Source organism: Choloepus didactylus, chromosome 10 (assembly GCF_015220235.1).
Source record: "Choloepus didactylus isolate mChoDid1 chromosome 10, mChoDid1.pri, whole genome shotgun sequence".
Lineage (NCBI taxonomy): Eukaryota > Metazoa > Chordata > Mammalia > Pilosa > Megalonychidae > Choloepus > Choloepus didactylus.
In genome coordinates, this window is record NC_051316.1 from 54,129,634 (window position 1) to 54,155,106 (window position 25,473).

The 25,473-nt window shown below is 34.5% G+C and overlaps 1 protein-coding gene across 6 annotated transcripts in view; it reads right to left on the bottom strand.

Moving 5' to 3' along the window:
* The window catches only part of KIAA2026 (KIAA2026 ortholog), a 124,244-nt gene that overhangs the window by 32,806 nt on the left and 65,965 nt on the right, over positions 1–25,473 (bottom strand). For all 6 annotated transcript variants that reach the window (XM_037851105.1, XM_037851108.1, XM_037851107.1 and 3 more), the window contains 2 exons: positions 14,755–16,172; positions 2,184–2,263 (listed from right to left, as the gene is read on the bottom strand). In XM_037851105.1, the coding sequence (XP_037707033.1) occupies positions 2,184–2,263; positions 14,755–16,172 (1,498 nt within the window). The remainder of the gene's footprint in view (positions 1–2,183; positions 2,264–14,754; positions 16,173–25,473) is intronic.

Consider the following 25,473-nt stretch of genomic DNA (forward strand, 5'->3'; position numbering starts at 1 on the left):
ATGTTTCTATAAAGTATTTTTATGTTTAATACTAGAAATGTGACATTTAAAGCAATTTGGATAAAATGAATGATTTGCAGAATGAGATGTTTTTATACTGCTAAGGAAACGAATTCACTTCTTTATTATATAATAGTCTTCCTATATATGAAGAACTTTAAATAATTAAAAACAAATCCTACATAAAACTATTTTAGAGGCAAAACTATAATGTAAGTTTTGTTTTTAACAACAAAGTTTATTAGTGACCAATACTGTCTTATGTCCTATTCTATAACTGTGCTTATTTAAAGCAAATGTCCTATTCCCTTGTTAATTTTTTGTGTGAGCAATACTATGGTATTCACACAGTAAATAGGCCTCAGAACTACTGTTTTCCTGGGTTTATCCCCGACCCTAGCCAGACCAGACAGACACACACACACACATACCTTAGGACCTTAAGAACTAGGAAGCGGATTTTATTTTGAAAAGTTCAATCTGGTATAGCATGTACTTTTGACCTTAAGTTTCTGAGAGTGGTATGCAACAATAATTGACTAAAAACATCCCTTAAGACAGTGTTTTAGAACTTTTTTGCCCGTGACCCAGAGTCAAAAATACAGTTTACACTGCAAGTTAGTACACACCCACGCAACACACACACATACATAACTGAAACCAAAGTTTCACGAACCAATATTTACCATTACTCTATGTAAAACACTCTGATAGCTTATTTTCTATTTTAACTTCGCTAGCTTAGAAAAACATAAATGCTGGTCGTGCAATCCACTAAACTGATTTCTGATTTCATGCCCCATTAATGGATCACCACATGCAACTTTAAAAACACTGGCTATGCCACTGATTACTTGTAAAAGTCCATCCGCTAATTTAGCAATGGAGAAAATATCAACAGCAGGGCAGATCTGTCCTGAGCTCTGTCTTCCCAGGACTAACACTCTGAGGGTCTAAGGAAAAAAATGAGGGGAGAAACAGCAAAAGATAGCATGATGATATAATATTATGGTATTAAATAATATTTATGAGCAATGGTAGAAAGGCCTCTAAGTAAACAGCAAAGTCATATTTTTTGTTGAATATGTTGGAACCAAGTATACTTTTTATAAAAGGATTTTGTAGAAAGATATGTTTGTAATTCTAAGAATATCATTAAAAATATTCTAAAATACTAAGAAAAACATGTCTATTTCCTTTCTCTATTGATTGAAAAGTATCAAACTTTTGTCAGTTAGTAACTTCCATAAAAATACTTCCAAAAATAGGATTTTTACTGAAAATAGATGTTTACACATATCTGGATACAAGTAACTTTTAAACTCATATTATATATTATCAATATTTTCATGTTGCTACCCTTTTATTTTCTTTTTTTTGATTGACTTGAGGAGAATCACAGAGATTTGTTTTAATATCACTTTTTATCTTTTGGTAGTTAAATATCAGCTTATAAAACTTTTGGAGAAGTATTTAACCTAATATGGACTGGATACACTAATACAAAGAAATTCCTAAAGAAAGTGTGTCATTTGTTGAAGAAAACGCACCTTCATAAAATAGAGGGAAAAAAGCATACTTTGATTAGGGTGTGATTCTCTGCTTATTCTCAGAATCAGAGACAAAAAGCTCTTTACATAATCACATGGCAGTAAACACAATTACTTTTCCCAGAAATGTTTAAAGCCTATTTCAATTAACTTTTACTTAACATTCAGTCTGAAGTTCACAGACAGCTAAGAGTTTAAAGAGTTAAAAGGTTTGTTTTTTAAGTTAATAAGCCTACCATTTCTATAATGCCTAAATAAATGAAAATGAATTTTCTAAGCAATATTACTGTGTACAAATTATGATTTTATTACTGGGAGATTTTCATTTACAAATGTGCTTTTATATACATTTCTACTAAATTACTTCTACAAAACTTAGTATAGGTTAACATTAAAAAAGCTCAGATTTTTGACTATCAAGAGATTAAAAACAGGAAAAAAATTGTGAAATACAAGCCGTTTTAATCTTGGCTATGCCTATACTTGCAGGGAAAAAAGTCATAGTTGGAAACATTTCATTAAAAGTATGTTTGCTACAGTTTCTTGAAATTCAACCAATCTCTCAAGGAAAGATAAAAACATGGAAACAAAATTTTAAACTAAAACAATCTGAGACAAAGTTGAAACATTTACCTGAAATTCTGGTACAGTAGGTGACTTTGTGACAGTTTTCCTCTTCTTTGTGATTGCTTTTTTAGATATGGATTTTTTTCCTTTCAAGATTAAAAGAGAAAAGCTTCATAATGCTGTTTATAGCACTTCATTAGCAAAAACCAAATTACATAGAGACTTGAAAGTTAAATTATAACCGATGGCTGCTAGTGAGGCAAATAAAAATGATGAATCGAAACAAACCCTAGTAAAAGCAAACATTAAACTACAACTACCTGTAACAGACATATTAACAAATGCTGTTCTTTATGTAAGAACCAAACTATTACAATTGCCAGCGTGTTGCACAATATCAAAATTTACTGCAGTGAAATTTGGCAAAAAAAAGTTACATTACTGCTCGATTAAAATTGAAATTCACAGCTTAAAATTAGACTACAAAGGGAAAAAACCTTACCTTTAACAATGACTTCTGCAGTCAGGAACACTGTTAGAACTAGACTGTGACCACTATGGTCTCTAGCCAAACTAATGTGAAAATCCCCTCAGTAGCTTAAGAAGCAAGGTTTCTCTATCCCTTTAACTTTGCACCCACCTAATGGGCTGCTTTTGCCAGTATTTAAAGTACACATAGTCATTCATACAATTAGAAATCCCTGGGAAAAAAAATCTCACATTCTTAAAGAAATCCAATTGATAGCACAGACTGAAGTACACCTACTCGATGTATTTAATCTCACAAAAAGATACACACATGCACGTAACCTCTATTTTTAGTAAGGAACATGTTAAAATAAGTAAGTTTTCCCCCAATTGTAATTAGCAAAATCAATTAACTAATAATTATTCAACAAACCTTAGATATCAGGCACTGTATAAACTTATGGAGAAAAGGAATTATAAAATGAACATCTAGTCTTGTTAAATGGAAAGGGAATAAGTACATAAAATAACTTTGCTGTACATAATCCCTAATATTCCTTTCTAAACCTTTTCTTATATAGAGATGATTTTCTTCCATAAAAGCATTCAATTTGATTTGAGTATTTTATTCAACTCATGGACACAATTCCAGCTTACAATATCATTGTACTTTCTTCTGTACTACTTTCAATCTTATCAAATAAAAACTATCATTTGGAAAATTTCTAACTTTTGATTCAAAATACAGGTATACTGTGCTTGAATTACTGTAAATTTTCAGTTGCTGAGCTCAAAATGAGTTTTACTGTCTTGTTTTAATAAATATCACTCTGCTGTCTTTTGACATTTGCTTTTAATTAACTTGAAATAAAATGACTCAAAACCCAAAAGTAAAATATTACTTTTCTCATTTGCTCCTATGCTTACAGTACCTACAACAGAGAATTAAATTCCTAAAAAAAAAACAAAACAAAACAAGTAAGTAGGTGGCTGCTTAAACAAGTAATATTACTCAGGGAGAAGTGATTAAATTCTTTGTATTTCTGTAACACAATTAGTAATTGATGTCTAAAACTGGTGCCATAGGTCTTTCCTAAGGGGACTCACAAATGTGATCACCAGTATGCTCTCTCTCCATCCACTATATCTTTAACACTTCTTAAAGTTCCTGGGAGAAGATGCAACGGTCTTGTAATTTGCCCAATATGTGTAGGAAGGTGCCCTTATTTGAAGAAACTGCTTTCTTGTACTGCTTATGGGTCTGCTTCAAAAATCAACAGGATATAAAAACAGCAATTTGAAGGAACTGAAATCCTTCCCTTAGCACTGTTCTGATTAGCTAAAAAAAGGAAAAAAGTATTTATTTTATATTCAAAGATAAGCACAACTTAGTTAATTCTTGATATTCCCATGAATTTTCTGTTTTTGCCACATATGCACTAAACTAAGGTATAAAATTCTAAACTCCTGCAGCCACTCTATTCAAATGGCTTAAGAAGCTGAGGTGGATACTGTGTATTTCATCTCACTGTATCATTAGAATACATGAATGTTATAAAGTAACCGGAGGTAGTATTGTATAGCAGTTATAAACTTGAGTTTGGAACTAGACCATCTGGATTTGAATACCAGCTACTAGCTGTGAGCCCTTGGGCAAACTGCTTTAGTTCTCTGTGCAGTTTCTTCATCTGTAAAACAGAGATAATATTACCTACTTTGGGATGAGTTAAAGTATGTAACGAGCTTAGAATACTGCCAGACGTATGATAAATACTTAATAAATGTGAGTTGTTATTATCTGCCTTTGCTAAACTCTGGTGATAGTCTAAACAGAAAATATTTATTTATTTTTACACTTCAAATTGTTTTTTATTAACTTATTCCTTCCTCTCTGTTCTTCTTGCTCAAATGTCCTCTGTGCTACCACTCTATTTTGTACACATATCAGTTAAAGTAACAAATAACATAATTGTAATGATCTGCTTATATATTTGTCTTCCTTAACTAGACTGAATTATTGAGGACAGAAATCACATTATTAAGTTTGTATTTACAGAACTTAGCATACAGTAAGTTCTGAGAAGTGATCCTTAAATACAAGAATCTTACTTTTCATTTGAAATTCTAACTAGTCTGGGGGTAGGAAAAGGAAGGCAGGTAATTGGTCTGCAATTCTAAGGGTGCATTTGAGTCCATTTTATAACAACAGAAACACTGACAGTCACTTTAAATTTACACAATATACCAGTTTCACAACATGACTGAAGACACTGAAGTTTACTATATTTCAGACATGTAGTAAGGTGATTTATACAAATCATTTCATTTAATTCTCAAAACAACCTTTCAAGGTAGATAATACCATGATTTTAATGTGGGCTAACTGAAAATCAGAAAGATTAATTAACTTTCTCAAATATCATGAAGTAAGTAAGCACCACAGTGAGGGACTCGAACACCAAAGTCCAATCTCCTTTCATTATGTAATTCTAGTTCTCAAAAATCATAGTTACAATCATGTATTGATTCCTACCATGTGCCAGGCTCCATGTTAGGTACTGGGCATTTGCTATTGCAATTAATCTTTACAACAGTAAGCAACGTAGGTATTATTTTCACTTTGTGCAGGGAACAGGTTATAAACAGGTAAATAAACTGATGGGAGAATCTGTAGCTAACATGCAATAAAAGCATAAATTTAAACCTAGATCTGTTTCATTTCAAAGCCGTGCTCCTTTTACGGCAAAACAATGTATTATTTCAAACTTCTGTAGGGCTGTAATCTGCTTCTCATTGACTTCCAAAAATCCCTTTTGATTAGGGTTAGAAGATTAGCATATTCAACATATTTAATGCCTTAAGTCTATATCCTCAAAAAAGCAATTTGAATACACATTTCCTTTCAGTAAAAATAAGCTCCTTTTTTTTTATTAAATATTACTTTAAATATGGAGCATGGAGCCCCACCCGCATTCAAGATGGCAGAGTGAGATGCTTCAGGGGTCTACCTCCTACAGGAGCTGTGAACAACCAGCAAGAACTGGCAGAAACATCTTTCTACAAGCTACAGAAAACAGTTAAAAGGATTGCAGTAACAGAGTGAGCACTGAATCAAGTAAAAGTCCACATAAAACAATAGGATCTCCCACCACCCTGGCTGGCCTGTTCCCTTTCCCCTCACCAGCTCAGCGAGAAGCCAGCCTGCGCTCCCTGTGGGGATCCCTGGCCCTGGTTCCGAAGACAGCAGAGTGACCCTTGTGCACCTATTGGGAGCAGTGTGTGTTTGACCCAATCTGTTTGGTGATGGCTTGAGGGGCTCACCATTCCAGAACTTGTCCTGCATACAGAAGGCTGCTCACCGAGTTCTATAGAATGTAGCAGGAGAGCAGCCAAATCGTGCTGCCTGGGGCAAGGGATTGCTGGCTGTAGGACATATATAGTGCAGTGCCTGGGACCATTAGGAAACTATTTCCTGGGAGAGAGGGGACATTTATATATGTGTAAAGGTGGGAATTCCTAGGGCCACATATGCATGCCCAAGACAGGGGCATGCATGGAGAGAATTGAGGATTATGCTTTGGCCTGGAGCTATCCTCCAAGGTCATTATATGGTATGGTAGTTTGAAGCTGTAGGTACCCCCCCCCAAAAAAAGAAAAAACATATTCTTAAACCTAATCCATTCCTGTGGGTGTCACCCATTGTAAGTAGGATCTTTTGATGAGGCTATTTCAGTTAAGGTGTGGCCCACCTCATTCAGGATAGGACCTAATCCTATTACAGGAATTCTTTATAAACAAATGAAAATACACACACAGAGAGAAAGCCATGGAATCAAGAAGCTGAAATCAACAAAACCCAGAAGAGAAGGGAGAGACCAACAGATGCCACCATGTGCCTTGCCATGTGGCAGAGGAGCCAAAGATCACAACAGTTGGTCATCAGGAAAAAAGCATCGCCTTGATTTGGACGTTTTCTCGGCCTCAAACTGTAAGCTAATAAATTCCCATTGTTTAAGCCAACCCACTTCATGATATCTGCTTTAAGCACCCCATGAAACTAAAACATATGGATAAGCCCAGAAGGAGAATACAGGTCAATCTTCAAAGACTGGGAAAGATGTTTTCTCTTCTTCCTCCTTTTTTTTTTTTTTTTTGTTAGTTCCTGGCCTTCAAGGAAAGCTCTGTCATAATACTAGATGGATACAAGCTTAAGGAACAGATGCCTCAGAGTCAAATTTCAGCAATAACCTACTAAAATAGAAAAACGCACAGGCTTCAACAAAAGATAACAAAACATACAAAGAAACAGGACGTGATGGCCCAGACAAAGGAGAAGATTAAAGCATTAGAAACCATCAATGAGGAGGATCAGATCTGGGACATTCCAGTCAAAGACTTTAAAAAAATGTTTTGAAATATGCTCAGAAAGTTAAAAGAAAACATGGGCAAAAAACTACAGGAAGTCAGAAAAACTATATATGAGCAAAAAGAGAGTATAAAGAGAGACAGAAATTATGAAAAGGAGCCAAACATAACTGAAGACCACAGAAATTTAAAAATTCCCTAGAGGGGTTCAATAGCAGATTGGAGTTGGAAGAAGAAGGAATCAGTGAACCTGAAGATAAGACAACTGAAATCATCTAGTCTGAGGAGCAGAAAGAGAAAAAAATAAAGAAAAATGAATGGACCCCGAGAAACCTGTGGGACACCATCAAGCATACCAATATATGCATTGTGGGACTCCTGGAAGGAGATGAAAAAGAGAAAGGGGCAGAGACAATATTCAAAGACATAATGGCTGAAAAATTCCCAAATGTAATGGAAAACATGAATTTACACATCCTAGATGATCAACGAACTCCAAACAGGATAAACCCAAATAGACCCACACTGTGGTATATTACAATCAAACTTGCGAATGTAAAACAGAGAGAGAATCCTGAAGCTGCAAGAGAGAAACAATGTGTCACATATAAGGGAGCCTCAATAGGATTAAGTACTGATTTGTCATCATAAACCATGCAAGCAAGAAGGCAGTGGGAAGACATTTACTTAAAGTGCAGAAAGTAAAAAATTGCAAACCAACAATACTGTATCTGGCAAAATACTGTCTTTCAAAAATGAGAGAGGAAGTAAAGCATTTCCAGATGAAAAAAAAAAGCTGAGGGATTTCACCACTACTAGACCAGCCCTACAAGAAATGCTAAAGGGAATTCTGCAGGTTGAAAAGAAAGGATATTAGACAACTGACTGAAGCCACATGAAGAAATAAAAATCTCTGGTAAAGATATCGGCATGGGTAAATGGAAATACCAGTACTATTGTATTTTTTATTTGTAATTCCATTTTTCATTTCCTACGGGATTTAAAAGTAAATGCATAAAATGTAATGGTAAGTCAATGGTTCGGAACTCAAAATATATAAATACGTAATTTGTGTCAAGAACTACATACAGGTGGGGGGGGCGGAGTGATACAGGAACATAGTTTTTGTATGCTATTGAAGTTAAGTTGGTATCAAAGCAAATGAGACTGTTACTGATTTAGGATGTTAAATTTAAGCAAATAAAGAAAATAGAGAATATGCAAATTCATACAGACATAATGTAGAGTACAGGTTTCCAGGGGTGGAGGTGGGGGTGGGGTTAATGTAAAATAAGTATAGGGTTTCTGTTTGGGGTAAACGGAAAGCGATAACAATGGAAGGTGGTGAGGGCATGGCAACATTGTGAATGTGATTAACCCCACTGAATGACATGCCTGGGAGGGGCTGGGATGGGAAGATTCAAGTTGTATACATGTTTCCACAATTAAAAAAAAGAGAGAAATCAAAGACATAATGTCAAAGCAATACATGATCCTGGATGGGGTCTAAGAATGGAGAAAAGGCTCAGAAGGACAGTAATTGGGACATAAGAAAAAACAGAATGCAAAATATAATCTTTATATTAATGTTAAAATTCTTGAACTTGATAACTGCATTTATGGTAACTGCATAAGTAACTATCCTTGTTCGTAGGAAATGTACACAGGAGTACTATGTATTCAAAGAGTATGACGTGTGCAACCTGCTCATTTTAAATGTTCAGAAAACAGGTAGTAAGTAGGTAGGAAGGTAGGTAGGAAGGAAGGAAGGAAGGAAGGAAGGAAGGACGGAATGGCAGGCAAGGGTGGCAAAATGTTAACATTGGTGGATCTGGGTATCTGGGGTGAGGGTATGTTGGGAGTTCGCTGTATGGGGTTTGTATTACTTTTTTTTCAACTCTCCTGTAAGTTTGAAAGTTTTTCAAAATAAAAAGTTTTTTTTTTTTTTTTTAAATGGAGCATGGGATACACAAAACCAACAAAACAATTACTGGGCAACTTGTTTTTGCTCCAAGACAAGGTGTTTATATATACATACATAGTGGCCAAATTACATACTGCCCCCTAGTGGGCTTCCATTCGGCAGCCATGTTCTTCATCACATTGGACCTTTTAACCTCCATCCCCCTAAATTACCTCATCCCATAAAACAGAATTATTAGGCTTAGAATTGTGAAGTCATAAGTCAATTTAAAACATACCCAGAATTTCAACACAATCCTTGAACTTTAAAAACAAAGACATGTAAAAAGTGAGTATTAACTGTGCCTGGAAAAAGAGTAAGAAAATTGTAATAAGGCCTAATTATTAATGTTTACAGGTACAGCCTAATGAAGCTTTATAAAACACTGCTTGGAAAAGCTTATAAAAAGGAAGTCCAACTTGAGAGGAAAACATCTAGAAATCTATTTTACAGTATAACTGAGACACAAAACTCTAGTTGTCGTACTCCTTAAAAACTTAATACTGCCATGTACATTTCCTAAAAACGAGGTTACTCACTTTTATAACCACCTCAAGTCAAGTTCAGGAAATTTAACAATAGTATAAAGCTTACAGTCTGTATTCCAATTTTTTTCATATATCCCAATAAAGTCGTTTGGAAATACAACTCTTACTAGGGAAATAAAAGTGATTAATATCTCCATTTCAACTCCTCTTCCTCAGTCTCTTGTTCCTCATCTTCACCCCTCTCCTTTACACCTGGCTTCCCTGCCTGTCTTCACTAGTCAGCTTCTTGGTCTTTTCAGAGGCCTCCACTTCATTGTCTTCCCATGTTTTAAAATTATTCTGACACACTCACTTCTTTCTCAGTGCTTTCATTTTAGGAATCTTAATAAGCAACATTAATCACTGCTAAAAGTAAAAACCCAAGGGCATTTGTATTATTAGAGTGAATCTGGAGAGGGCCAAGAATGTGAAGACACAGAACTAGAGTCTAAATGTGACACTTAATTTACTAAATGTGCATGCCTTGAGCTAAACATTTATATTCTATAGAGGTTTCTGGAAAGATCTATCTTCTAAGTAAATAGTGCAGACCTTAAGAAAACTCATTTCCCCTCTATTCTCCTTGTCTATAAGCAACTCCCTCATCATGCTGGAAATTCTTCAGCCCTATCACATAATTCACAGTAGCTCCTGAATACCCATTTCTTTTTTCCCTTTAACTTAGAATACCGAATCAGTTGCCAAATTCTGCTACTTATTGCAACATCTCTCTTGAGACTGAATTTCCTTCTGCCAATATGATAGAAAAGTCAAGTAATTATTCTTTATCTGGACTCTCAAAATTTCCTTTTCCTAAAGTTATTTTCTTCTACCCCTCCATCTAAACCCTACCAGCTTCTTTTTAATAGCTCTTCAATGTTTTAATTACCTTGCAACAGCCTTTCTCCTGATCCTGACCCTTACCAGCTGTGTGGCCTTGAAGTTAATAAACCTCTCTATGCCTTTTTTTTTTTTAAATCTTTCAAAAACTTTTTATTTTGAAATACTTTCAAACTTACAGAACAGTTACAAAAACAATACAAACTCCATTCAAAGAACTCCAGCTTACCCTTGTCTCCCCAGATCCAATTTTAACATTTTGCTACCCTTGCCGTATGATTCATGGATCTATCCATCTACTTTTCTATTTATCAATCTATTTCCTGAACATTTGCGTATAGATGGTATATATCATGCTCCTTAAATACTTAATACTGCCACGGTCCATTTCCTAAGAACAAGGATACTCACTTATGTAGCCACTTTAGGTACAGTTAGCAAGTTGGAGGAATTTAACCTTGATATAAAGCTTACAGTCTATATTCCAATTTTTTCATATGCCACAATAATGTCCATTTGATCCTTTTTCTTCCTTGTTAGATTCTATTTAGGATCATGTATTGCATTTTAATTATCACTGTCTCCTTGGTTGTTTTTTCTTTACCTTTTTTTAAATTGTGGGAATATATATATCATAAACTTTTCCATCTCAGCCACTCCCAAGCAAACAATGCAGTGAGATAAATCACATTCACAATGCTGCAGCATGCCTCGTTTTTTAAATCTGTAAAATCTTTATAACGGGGAATAATAACAGCACCCACTTTATGGAGTCTTTATGAAGATTAAATGTAGTAACGTATATTAAGGCTCAGAACAGGGCTTGGCACACAGTAATCATTATGAGGATTAGTTTTTTTGTGGGGCGGGGAAGCAAAAGAGGTTAGAATAAAAAAAGAGATGGAGTGTGGTGGATCCCATCTCTTTCTGTAAATTTTCACATATTGAGTTGGACTCTAAAAACTTTCCCCATAAAGACACACATAGTTAGGTTCCACAGTACTATCAACACAGAACTACACAACTTTGCACAAATATGGGCCTGGATATATTCAAATTTTGTACATTGTGTTACTTTCTCAGGCATTTTTCTATAAAGTGACTCATTGCTTTTTATACTTCCGATACATCTTATTTTAAGCTCCTTTCCTTCAATTGGACTCACAATTCAATTATTTAAATTAGCATTACATGCCTAAAAAGATATCACCCAAAATGGCACATTCCCATCATTCAAAACTTCCAGAACCTCAGCTTTTCCATGAAAGTTTTTTCACTAATTTTTCAGTGGACTATATCACTATACTTTTGCTCATGTTATTAACTATTTTACAGCTACCAATCAATGATAGTTCTTCAAAGTCCCTTGTCCTCTATGAAACCTTCCCAGATTACCAAAGTACACATTTTTTCCTCTACTTGACCTGTTATTGTCCTTTCTGTCTTTACTATATACTTAGCAATTATTAAATTCAGAAAGTTAGTTAGCATTTTTGAACCTGAGCTGCTTCACCTATGAGAATATCAGCACTTACCTTTTTTAGTCAGTTTTGGGAAGGGACCACAAAGTTATCTGCTTGTAAATCATGACTGGAGGGGGAGAAGGGTAAGAAACCCTCCAAACCAAACTGGTTAAAAACGAGTAACTACAGAATACCATAAGCTATCTGTAACTACTAATACATCTTCAGTCATTTTTGTCTTTCAGGCTTTATAAAAATTTCCCTCATTGTTAAAATTTCTAATTCATTTTAGTCAATTCTACCTGCTCTGCACAATCTGTAATACCATACAATTGAAAACAACCTAAATTTTTAATAAGGAGGTTGGTTAAATGAATTACAAAATACAGACAATAAAATCTATGCAAGTCATTTAAGACGATGCTGCAGAAACCGATTTATCACACATTCAAAGATATTCATGGTATACTGTTATGTGGGGAAAAGACAAACAGATCTTAAAATGTTATGTAAAATATATTTATACATTAAAAAAGATATAAAATATATATATTAAGGAATTAATCTTTAGTTGTATTTGGGTGAACCATATTATGCATATTCATTTATTTATTCAATAGATTTCTACACAATGTGTCAGCCACTGTACTAATGCTAGGGATGCAAAACTGGAAACAGTCCATCTGTCTGTCCGTAAGAATGTTACAGAATCGAAGGGAGACACTCATCATGATAACCTAGAAATAAATGATCCAAGCCCCACTGGGGATTTTACTTAATAAACACTATATTATTCTTCTAAAATCTGATTCTGAATTCCAGTATGTATCTGGTCCAAGAACTGGATTGAGGCATGCCCCAAACTGACTATAAAAGACCTGATGTCTCATATTTAACCAAGGAGACCAGGGCAAAGCCTCAGAAAGACAGGAAGTAAACTGAAATGGATGTAAAACAAATGTTTTGTGGTTGCTGTTATAACATTGCTCTAATAGTTGAATTTTAGTATCTGAAAAATAAAGGGAATTTGTCTATGCTTACCTAGTACTATACTAACAAGGGACAGAGAAATAGTATCTGCCAGATTCAAATATTTTTGTCACCAAAGACCTGATTTTCTTAAAATTCTTCTGAGGATAAAACGGTAAAATACATGGGCAAATTTATTATTTTCTTCTATTTCTTGCATGTAATAAACCTTCTCCTGCCAACCAAATTGGTTCAGAGAGGGTATACAAGCATTTGCTGAATTTGCCTTGATTTATTCATCTAGAATTTGACATGAAACTCCCAAAGATTTTTTCTCTGATCTCCAAACACTTACTTTTTAATTAAGAAAAATGTACCAATACTTTATTTGTTTACAATAGAAATTCCTTTTAATCCATTCCTTAGTACTTAATGTTTATATTATACTATTGGTATAATCTGTATAGGAGTTGCATCAGTGCCTATTTTACTTTATAAACCACCATAATTCATAATTACCTCTGAACACATGAATAGTAGTGTACAAGTGAGCACTTATTAAAAGGGTTTTGGTGACAATGGCATTAAGAAAACAATACTATTTACTTTATAATTGGAAAAATATTTCAAATTTATAAATATCAGTTAATATTTTAGAGACTAATATTTCCAAGTGAATTTGCTAAGTTTCTTAGCCAAGATTATGTCACCTAATGGACTGCTTTTAAAATTGAAAAGGTTTATTTCTGAAAGTTCTTTAAAAAAATTGTAGCTTTACACCACCTGGGTCAAGGTAGACCACTGAATATGTGCAATTTTCAGTCATACAAATTAAGACTGATCTTGATAGAAAATTGTATGCTTCTTTATCAATATACATTAAACACGTTTTATAACACATCTGAGTGTATTTAATGATTTGTTTAAATAACTAAGGTATAAAACCACTGTATCAGCAAAACAAAGGGTTCACTCCCTCATCTGCAAACTTGTTATCAAATTATTGCCAAATCTTACTTAGCTTTGCTATCGACGGACAGGTATAAAAAATTGAAAATCACAATTGATGATAAACCATAACTCACTTTAGTAAACAATTCTAATTTTTCTTAATCAAGCAATTTTTACTTGGGTTAATAAATAAAGTTGGCCATGTGCTTTTACCTCACCTATTCTGTCAGGAGGATAAATGAGACATAAAATGATTAAAAGGCAGACAACAGGAAAGACAAAAACACTTGAATAACTGGAAAACAAAGCAACCAACCACTGAAGACTTTATTTATAGGACTGGTTATTGTTTTTAAATAGGTTGGTGACTAATATATTAGGTATTTAAATTCAATTAAAGGCACACTTACAAATCCTTCTACAAAAATATGCTCCAACATAGCCTGAAAAATGCTAAATGTCATTTCCCCTTCCCCTGGCATGTAAACTTCATATTCCAGAATTAATTCACTTAATAAATCCTGAATGTTTACTATGAAAAAAAATGTTCCACATTTTATTAGTTGATGTAATTTTCTTTGTATATGTCACTACTTTTTTTCTGGATATGAAAATGCATGTGCTTAAAAATATATGACACAGGAAAAACCTGAGACCCAGAAAGATTAACTGACTTGCTTTGGCATAAGAACCTAGTTACTATGGACTTTCATCCTGAGAACGGTTATCTTCTGACTCTCATAATAGTACTATTTCCACTGCACTGTGCTGCCCCTTAGCCTGCGAAAAAACCATGGATACAGGAAGCATCACTTATGAAGTAATTGGTCCAGAAAAATGTAAATGCTTCATGTCCAAAGATTTTCAACTGAGAATTAAATTCAAATATACCACACCTGTATTTTTTTGTTAACATAAATTTCTTCTGCTCTGGATTTTAATCATGGGGAATAAAATTAAACTTGACCTTTAAACACACGCACACGTACATGTAAATTTCATTTTGTCATTCAGAGATTTCATAATGCCTAACTGAAAGAACAATTTGGATTATCCTTAAGAATAATTCTCACCCATTTGTGTTAGCTTACCAGATTTGTGCTTCTTGTGTTTTGCTTTTTTCTTGATGATCAATAACTTATTCTGGATCTCAGGTTTGTAAGACTTGAATGCAAGGGAATGAAGACCTTCGCGCTTTCTCTGTAAATTTTCATTCAAAACATCTTTCAATTTCTTTTTTTTCTTCTTCTTCTTTTTTGCCCGCATTTTAGTTAGTTTAAGTTTCTTGTGGCTCTGCAGTGACTGTTCTAACAGAATATCCCTTACAACTTTGTGGCAATTCATTTCTGGATGACTGCTGTGACTTCCATTTACATGTATTTGGCAAGATTTTAGAGCATTTTCTTTTAATGGACTGGGTTCAGGCTTTACTCTGGATGCTTCACCATATTTTTCCTGATTTTCTATAAACCTTATTTCACCTGGGCTGAGAGGCTCTCCAAAGCCAGTAACTTCCCCTGGACTTCCAGGTTTTTCCAAATTTTCTTTACAACAATCAATTTTTTTAATTTCGCAGGGCCTGTGAATTCTAGTTGCACAGTTGGATTTTACTTCCATTTCAACAGAAATGTTATGATTATCCAAGTTTATTTTAGCAGGGCAGCAAGATGGATTGAAATTAATTCCCTGTTCTTTCTTGAAGGCAGATGGCCTGCATTCTCTATTAAACCTATATTCTCCATTACTTGAACTAACATAGTCACCTTTCAATTTCTCCAGTTTAATCCGAGGTACTCTTTGTATTTTAATGGGTGGAATTGGAAATTCAGGGGCCTGGAAAGGTCTCTGTTTATATATCCGTACATCTGCACCACAGAACTGTGGAAAATGTACATAAGCATTCTCCAAATAATCATAACCAAGGATAACTTCTCGGCATTCATGGATAGGCTGTCCAAGTACAGCATCTTGAACTTCTTTTTGTGTTTCATACACAAAGTCACAAAGACCTTTAAGTAACCACACTTTTTGGTAGAAAGGTAGTTCGTGAAAAGGTTTTTCTTCCAATGGATTAACTTCTCCAAGAACTTTAAAAAATTGAGGACACAACCCAAGTTTTTCAGCACAGTTGTCAGGATTTTCAGTCTGCCCTATAGCAGTGTACCACTGCTGTACTTTCTGCCTCAGTGCAGCCTCCCAGGTCCTATAAGGCAAAGTAGGTCTCCGATGTAAGGTAGGTCTGCGATGGGGAGGACTCAATAGAGAAGTCATTATTTTAGACAAAAAAGCATTACACTGAGGCATCAGAAGACAACGTTCCAATTCGTAAAAGACTATTTCTGGCAAATTTAGAATTTGCTGGGCTAAACAAAGGAAATGCCCAATAGCTGGAATTTCCCACATGGTCTCCATACAAGTTGGAGCTGCTTGAGCTAGAAGTTTTCTTTCCCATTCTTCTATTTCCTTTTGACTCGCTTCTTCAGCTTCTTTTCGTTCCTGTTCCCGAAGCCTAAGAACAATTGACAAATTAAAGCAATATTACTCAAAGCAGAGAATACCATAAAATACTAAAATTTTTAATTAGTATATTTATCTTCAGTCAGTAAGACAACTGGTTGTTCCATTTTTCAATATCAATATAAAGTGTCTCATAAGAACTATTGCTGATTTTTTCAGATGAAGAAATACACACACAACTTTGTCCTGAGTATTACTGATGGAAGATTATTGCTGACCATCATAGCCACTCAAGATAAAATTCTTAGATTTGTTATACATATCAACCTCAAAACAAATGAAAAAAATTAAAAGCATGTTTACTAAATGGAACCATTTAGTTATATTGATAATAATAATTTCTAGAAATAATACGACGTCATACAAGAACTATAAAGATGTTTACATCCTTTGACCCCTAATTCCATTCCTGGAAAGTTATACTAAGGAAATAATTCAGTATAAGGAAAGTTATGTGTTTGTAGGGATTAACTGTAATTTTATCATATAAGAAAACAAAAACTATAAAAACTGTATTACAATAATTGGGAAATAAACTAGCTATATATGTAACCTTGAAAATTAAAATTATGAATATTATAAATAAAAAGACAAAATTTAAAATGAACATAGTACTTAACAAATAACATTAGTAATGAAAATATGCATATACTAAATGAGATGACAGCATAAGATGACCCTTTTTAGGTTCTAATGAATTGGAATAGCTAACAGTAAATACCTGAAACTATCAAACAATCCAGAACCCTTGAATCTTAAAGATGATTGTATAAAAATGTAGCTTATGAGGGGTGACAATGTGATTGGGAAAGCCATGTGGATCACACTCCCCTTTGTCCAGTGTATGGATGGATGAATAGAAAAAACGGGGGCAAAAAAAAAAAAAAAAGCACCAGTGTTCTTTTTTACTTTAATTATTCTTTTTCACTTTAATTTTTATTCTTATTACTTTTGTGTGTGTGGTAATGAAAATGTTCAAAAATTAATTTTGGTGATGGACGCACAACTATATGGTGGTACTGTGAACAACTGATTGTATACTTTGTATGACTGCACGGTATGTAAATATATCTCAATAAAATTGAATTATTAAAAAAAATATATATATCATTCCCAGGCTAGTGGAATTATGGGTACCATTTCCCCCTTAATTTTTTCTTTACTGGATTTCAAAGTAATTAATATATAAAAATGCCATAAAGTTTTCTTAATTTAAACAGAAATTAAATTAGAAAAAAGTAGTATAAATTTCTGTGACTGTGAATTAGGCAATGATTTTTTAGATATGCCATCAAAAGCATAACAACAACATTAAACAGATAAATTGGACATCATCAAAATTTAAAACTTTTGTGCTTCAATCATATATCTAGTAAAAGACTTGTATTTAGAATATAAAAACGACACTTACAAATCAAAAACAAAAGGGCAAATAATCCAATTTAAAAATGGGCAGATGATCTGAACAGATACTTCTCCAGACAAGATATACAAATGGATAATAAGCACATGAAAAGATACTCAACATCACTAGTAATCAAAGAAATGCAAATCAAAACCACTTCATGCCCTTTATAATGTTCATAACAAAAAAAAAAAGGAAAATAAAAAGTGTTAGAGAATACATAAAGAAATTGGAACGCTTGTACACTGCTAGTGGAGTGTTTTAGATAACAGTCTGGCAGTTCCTCAAAAGGTTAAAGATAGAGATACCATGTACCCAGCAATGCCACTCTTAGATACATACCCAAAGAGAAACAAAAACATTTGTCCACCCAAAAACCTGCACACAAATGTTCATAGCAGGATTATTCATTATAGCCAAAAGCTGGAAACAACCAATATCTCTCTGATGAATGTATAAGTAAATGTGGTATATCCATTCCTTAAAACATTATTTGGCCACAAACAACAAAAAAGAAGTAGTATACTTGCTACAACCTGGATGAACTTTGAAAACATTATGCTAAGTGAAAGAAGTCCGTAACAAAAGACCACATACAGTAATGATTCTGTTTATATAAAATGTCCACAAATCTATAGAGACAGAAAGTAAGTTAGCGGTTTCTTAGGAATGAGGGAGTTGGGGGAGAATAAGGGAGGGACTACTAACAGATACAGAATTACTTTTTGGGGTGAAAAATGTTCTAAAATTGACTGTAGTGATCTTGGTACAAATCTATGAATATACTAAAAACACTGATTTGATATTTGTCAAACAGATGAATTAAAAGGCATGTGAATTACAGTTGAATAAAGCTGTTAAAAAAGAAATTAAAGTATATAAAGTTGTGGAGGAGAAATCAGAATAACCACAACAGAAAGGGGGAAACACTAATAATTTTTCTTACTCTTGAATTTTTCAAGAGTGAGGACTTTTCCTTTGGAAAAGATGTGTAAAAACATTGAGAAGCAACTAATCATTGGGCTCTAAATTAAAATCTAGGCATAATATCTAACACTGGCTATTTTTCTGCACTATCATATTGTAATCTGTTAGACAAATACACAGAAAGAACACCATTTTAGCATTATAGAATAAACTTACTTTTAAATTCCTGGCTGAGAGTTCCCACTGTAACTCCCTTGTTATTAGATACAACAAATTATGTGATCAAGTGTTCTGATTCATCAAATAAAATTATAAAGAAACTACCAGATGTGATTTGGCATTTATATATTAATTACATTTTAATGTCTAAAGAATGTTAAATATTCTTAATATAATTCAACTTTTTTTCAAATGTGTTTATAGTTTTAAGGAATTTTAACATTTTACTGAATGTGAGGTGGCAGTGAATTGGTACAACCTGGCAACCCCTATACAAAGCTGGGACTTCAAAACCTACACTTAGTGGAAGAGTATACTAGGAACAATGAAGTCTTCTCTTCTGTTCCCAACCAGGAGATTGCAAGGAAAATTGCATGTGTTTACTACAGGAGCTGGTAGGTAGAAAAAAAGTAAAATGGTACCTAAGATTTTATAACTATAAACTGATTCTCAGGTGGATTTATTGCCCAAATTCACACTTCTTGAGTGCTCAGAAAAACATCACATGAAGAAATGAACTTAAGTTGGTTTCAGGTCAATACTGTTCTCAGGTACTTAAACAGAAAAAAGTGCAAATCTTCTCAGAGGGAATAAACCTTACAACTAAGACCTAAAGGAACTCCAACTGACATTATGACAAGAAAATAAGTCATACTCAAAGAGAACAAAATACACAAGGAAATAAGGTATTCTGAGTGACAGCAAGCAGAAAGGAGGGGAGAGAAGGAGAGAGGAAGGAAGGAAAGTCAGACCCCCAAAAACTATAGATATGGGAACTACAGGACACAGAAAATACAAAGTTTAGCAGAAAGAAATTGAAAACATGGGTAAAGAACAGACAAAAAAACGACAAAGCAGTTTTGAAAAAGAGCTAAAGAGAACATCTGGAAATGAAAAAGAGAAACTGAAAGGAAAAAAATATTCATAGCTAATTCCACAACAGCAATTATAGAAGCCAGTAAACAATGAAATATTTTTAATGTACATAGAGAAAATAACTGTCAATTTAAATTTCCATTGGGAGCAAAAATACCTTTCAAAAATGAAGACAAAATAAAGATATTTTCAAACAAACAAAAAACTCAAGATTTGTGAGAGAGAGACTCCCACTAGTGGAAATCTAAACAATATACATCAGGTGGAAGGCCTGTGATCCCAGACAGAAGATCAGAGATTGGAGAGAAATATATATCAAAGAGAGTGGTAAATATATAGGTTTAATCTATATAGATACTGCCATTACAACAGCAGCAAATAGCCTGGGAGAAACATGATTAAAGTTAAAGTGCTCCAGTGCCTTGTATTAATTAGGAAGTGGGTAAAAATGCTAAGATTTCAGGCTTCAAAGTTAAGTATGAATGTGAAAATTTCTAGGATAGCTACCAAAATAATAGACTTTATAATACTGAACTAGTAGAGATGGAAACAGAGGAAAAAACTACTAAATGAAAGAAGGCAAGAAAGAAAAGGAAAAATAAACAGAAAGTACAGTACGAATAGAAGTGCAAAACAGCAGACATTTTTAACTAAATGATAATGAAGACATAATCAAAAGTGGTGGGATGCAGCTAAAGCAGTACTTTGAGGAAAATTTATAGACTAAATATGCATCTTTTAAAAAGAAAAGTTGAATGTCAATTATTTAAGTGTTCACTAAACAAAACAAAAAACAAACAAAAAAACCCACAAAAAAATCTAGAACATTCCCAATCAAAATTTCAATAGCTTCCTTTGCAGAAATGGAAAAATCAATCACAAAATTTATGTGGAAGGGCAAGGGGCCCCAAACAGCCAAAACCATCTTGAAAAGAAGACCAAAACTGGAGGACTCACAATTTCTGATTTCAAAACTTACTATAAAGCTACAGTAATCAAAATAGTGTGGTACTGGCACAAGGACAGGAATATAGACCAATGGAATAGAACTGAGAATTCAAAAACAAACTCCCACATCTATGATCAATTTGTTTTTGACAAGGGTGCCAAGTCCACCCAATGGGGAAAGAAGTCTTATCAACAAATAGTGCTGGGAAAATTGGATACCTATGCACAAACAATGAAGTGAACCCCTACCTAACACTATATACAAAAATTAACTCAAAATTGATCAAGGTTCTAAATATACTAAACTATAAAACTCTTAGAAGAAATCATAGGGGAATATATTCAGTACTTTGTATCAGGCAATGGATTCTCAGACTTGACACCAAAAGCACGAGCAACAAAAGAAAAAAAAAAAGAAATATTGGACTTCATAAAATTAAAAACTTTTGTACAAAGGATATTATCAAGAAAGCAAAAAGCCAATCTACACAGAACAGGGGAAAATACTTGGAAACCATATATCTGATAAGGGTTTAATATCCAGAATCTATGAAGAACTCTTTTAACTCAACAACAAAAAAGGCAACCGAACTTAAAAACGGCCAAAGGCTTCAACAGACATTTTTCCAAAAAAGATATACAAATGGCCAATAAGTACATGAAAAAAAATGCTCAACATCATTAGCCATTAAGAAAATGCAAATTAAAACAATAATGAGGTATCATATCACACCTACTAGAATGGCTATTACTAAGAAAATGAAAAATTACAAGTGTTGAAGAGGATGCAGAGAAATAGAACCCCTTGTACCTTGTTGGTGGGATTGTAAAATGGTGCATTCTTGTGGAAAACAGCGTGGCAGTTTCTCAAGAAAGTTAGGTATAGAATTACCATATGACCCAGGAATCCCACTTCTAGATGTATACCCCCCAATATTGAAAATAGGGATTTGAACAGATGTGGTACACTGCTATTTATAGCAGCATTATTCACAACAGCCAAAAGGTGGAAGCAACCCAGTGTCCACCAAAAGATGAATGGTTAAGCAAAAGGTAGTACTGCATACAATGGAATATTACTCAGCCATAAAAAGGAATTGAGTTGTGATACACGCTAAAACATGAATGAACCCTGAAGACATCACATTGAGTAAAATATGTCAGACAAAAAAGGAAAAATATTGTATGGTTTTACTTGTATGAAATAGCTAGAATGTGTAAATTCATAGAGATGGCAAGTGGGTGGGGGAGGGGGAGTTAAGGCTTGCTTAATTGGAACAGAGTTTCTGTTTGGGGTGATGGAAAAGCTTTTTGTAATGAACTATGGTGACAGCAGCACACCATTGTGAAGGTAATTAATACCAATGCACTGTATACTCGAAAACTTTGAGAAAACTAGGTACAGGACAGTAAAATTAAGCACCCCCCCCCCAAAAAAAAACAGTAAAAAGAAGGAAATAAAGAGCAGAAATCAATGAAATGGAAAACAAAGGTACAAGAGACAAATCATCAAACACAAAAGTTCTTTGAAAACATTAAGAAAATTGATAAACCCCTGGCAAGACTGATCAGTAAAACACCCACAAACGTAAACATGCACAAATTACCAATACCAGAAATGAAAATGGGGACATCTTGTAGATCCTACAGATATAAACAATATAAGGATATTATGAACAATTTTATCCCAATAAAATGGAGAATTTAAATAAAATGGACATACTTTTTGAAAAACACAATTTAACTAAATGACACAAGAAAAATGAAAATATGTATTCCTTTATCTGTTAAGGAACTAAAGATAGAAAAACTGAGTTTCTGAAGGCTTTATTGTAAGAATTTACCTAAAAATTACCATGAATGAAATTACTAGAAACAAGATACAAAACAGATATTTAAAGAATTAAAGAGGGATTTAAAATAATAAGAAGCAAGAAATTATCAGAATGGTCTAGGCAGATCTTGAAAAAGGTGCAAAAGGAGCTTCTACAAATGAAAAGTATAATCACAAATCTTAAATACTCAAGGGGTATGTGCCAGTTTTATATATATCATGTGTGCTTCATGCCAAGCTAATGAGATTTTTGAGAGTTGTATAGCTGGAGCCATGGCAGGTCTGGACTGGAGGGGACAGAGGAACAAATTGAAGGAAAAACGTCTTCAAAGACAGAGCCATGGAGATTGAGGTCTGGAGTCAACAGGCCTCGGGCAGGGAGAGCAGAGCAGCCTACACACGTGGAAAGGGTTTGCCCCAGTGGTTGAGGGTGGACCTTCCGCTTCGATGCTCAGGAAGAGTGCTGGCACCCCAAGTCCCAGAGAGGGTGGAACACATTCCTTGGGGACTGGGAGGAGCCTGGCCACCACCCCACTGTCTGGAGAGAGGAGTGTTTGTCCCAGAGAGGCAGAGTCTGGGGGGGCAACCCCAATGTTTGAGGAGGGTGGGGCTGAGAAGAAGGTAGTCTCCCCAATGTGTGGATATGTTGGAGCACTTACCCCAGTATTTGGAGAGAACAGGGCTGCCGTGTAAGCCTTTGGAAAGTGTGGGATTGCCTCTCTCTCAAGCCCCAAGGATACAATGTCATTCTATAAATGACTCTCAGACTTTGAAATCTAATGGAGTTTGCCCTGTGGGTTTTAGGAACTGTTTTGGTCCCTTAAACCCTGTTTTCCTTTCAGTTTCTCCTTATGGCAATGGGAATGTTTATCCTATGACTGTCTCTCCTTGGTATATTGGCAGCAGATAACTTGTTCTGAGTTTCACAGGTCCACAGCTAGAGGGGAATTTGCCTTAGGGCAGAACATGCCTGTAATTGATTTCGATGGGATCTTGTACTTAACTATTGTTACTGAAATGATTTAAGTTTCTGTGATATTGATGGGATGAATATATTTTAAATATGGAAAGAATATGTTTTTCTGGGATCCAGGGGGTATAATGCGCCGGTTTGTATATATATTATGACCCCCAGAAAAAGCCATGTTCTTTATTGCAATCTTGTGGGGGCAGATGTATTAGTGTTGATTAGTTTGGAATCCTTCGACTGAGTGTTTCCATGGATATGTGACCCACCCAACTGTAGGTGATAACTCTGATTGAATGTTTCCATGGAGATTTGGCCCTGCCCATTCAGGATGGGTCTTAATGGGTTTACTGGAGTACTTTAAAAGGAGCTACACAGGCCCAGACGTTTGCTGAAGCTGAGACAGACATTTTAGAGAACGTCAGTTTGAAACGCCACCTAGGAGCAAGCAGATGCCAGCCACGTGCCTTCCCAGCTAACAGAGGTTTTCCAGATGCCATCAGTGCTCTTCAGTGAAGACACCCTACTGTTGATGCCTTTGTTTGGACACTTTTATGGCCTTCAGACTGTATCTTTGTAATCAAATAAACCCCCTTTATAAAAGCCAATCCATTTCTGGTATTTTGCTTAATAGCAGCATTAGCAAACCAGAACAAGGCAGGTTAAATAGCTGATTGTACACAGGAAAAGAAGATAGAACTGAAGAAATTTCAAAGAACTCAGTGTAAAGAGACAAAGATATGGAAAATATGGGAGACATAAAAAGAAGATGATTCAATCAGAGTTCCAGAAGATAAGTGGAGAGAAGCGGGGTAATGGTGGGTGGTGGTGAAAGCAATACTTGAAGAGAAAAAGGGTGAGAATTTTCCAGAAGTGATGAAAAGCCCAAATCCTCAAATCAGAAAAGCCAAGAAAATAAATAAATAAATAAATAAATAAATAAAGCCATACCTAGGCATATCATCATAAAACAAAAAATCAGCAAAGACAGAAAGGAAATCTTAAAAGCAGAGTAAAAGACATTACATATACAGGAATGTCAAATAAACTTAAAGAAGATTACACAATAGCAAGAAAATGTACCAGAAACAACAGAATACTATCTTTAAATTGTTGAGTTAATAAAATAAACTAAAATTGCATATCCACTAAACTATCATTCACAGATGATAGAAAATTGAAGTCACATTAAATTGGATGAAAAACAGATTGATCCTAACTAAAGTACAAAATTCTAAAGTGTATTGTTTCCACTCAAGACAGAGTAACAAAAATTGGACTTACCCTCCCACCTGAGAAAACTACAAAACCCTGACAAAATATATGCAACAAGAGTTTCCAAGAACCTGAATACAAAGCAACAAAGCATAGTAATCCCTGAGATATGAGAAACAAATGAGGTGAGAGCCCAACAGCTGTCCCAGTCTATTGCCTTGAAAGAGTTTCCAGGGAAGGGGAACCCAAGCAGGGCTCAGAGGACTTCCTGAGTTGAGAAGGAGTCAAGAATCCAGGAAGATCAAGGCAGCTAGAGTTTTTAGGACAGACTACCAAATGGGAAAGTGCTGCATAAAAAGAAAATACCAGACACATACACACACACACACACACAGTCCCCACTAGAGTATTCAGCAGAGTACTGATTAGTGCATGCATATGAGGAGACAATCCATGGCTGCAGAAGATAGTGCCTGTTCCTACAAGTCACAATGGAAAACTCATAATTCGTGGGACATTGGGTAACAGAGAATAACTAGTCCTAGAATGAGCACTGCTCTGGATCCATATAACACAGTATTAAGAAACTGAATGATCAAACTGTTTCCAAGTAATTTGACTGCAATCCAGTACAAACCTCAAGAAGATTTATAGCAATACCAAAACAGTCAACATCCAACAAGGTCAAATTCACAGTGTTTGGCATCCAAACAAAGATTACCAGGCATATAAAGAAGGTGACATATAGCCCACAATAAGGAGAAAAATCAATCAATTATAACAAACCCAGAATTGACACAGATATTAGAATTAACAAACAAAGACATGAAAACAATTATTGTAACCCTATTACTACTGGTCAAGAAGTTAAGTAGGAACATGGAAAATATTAAAAAAAAGAC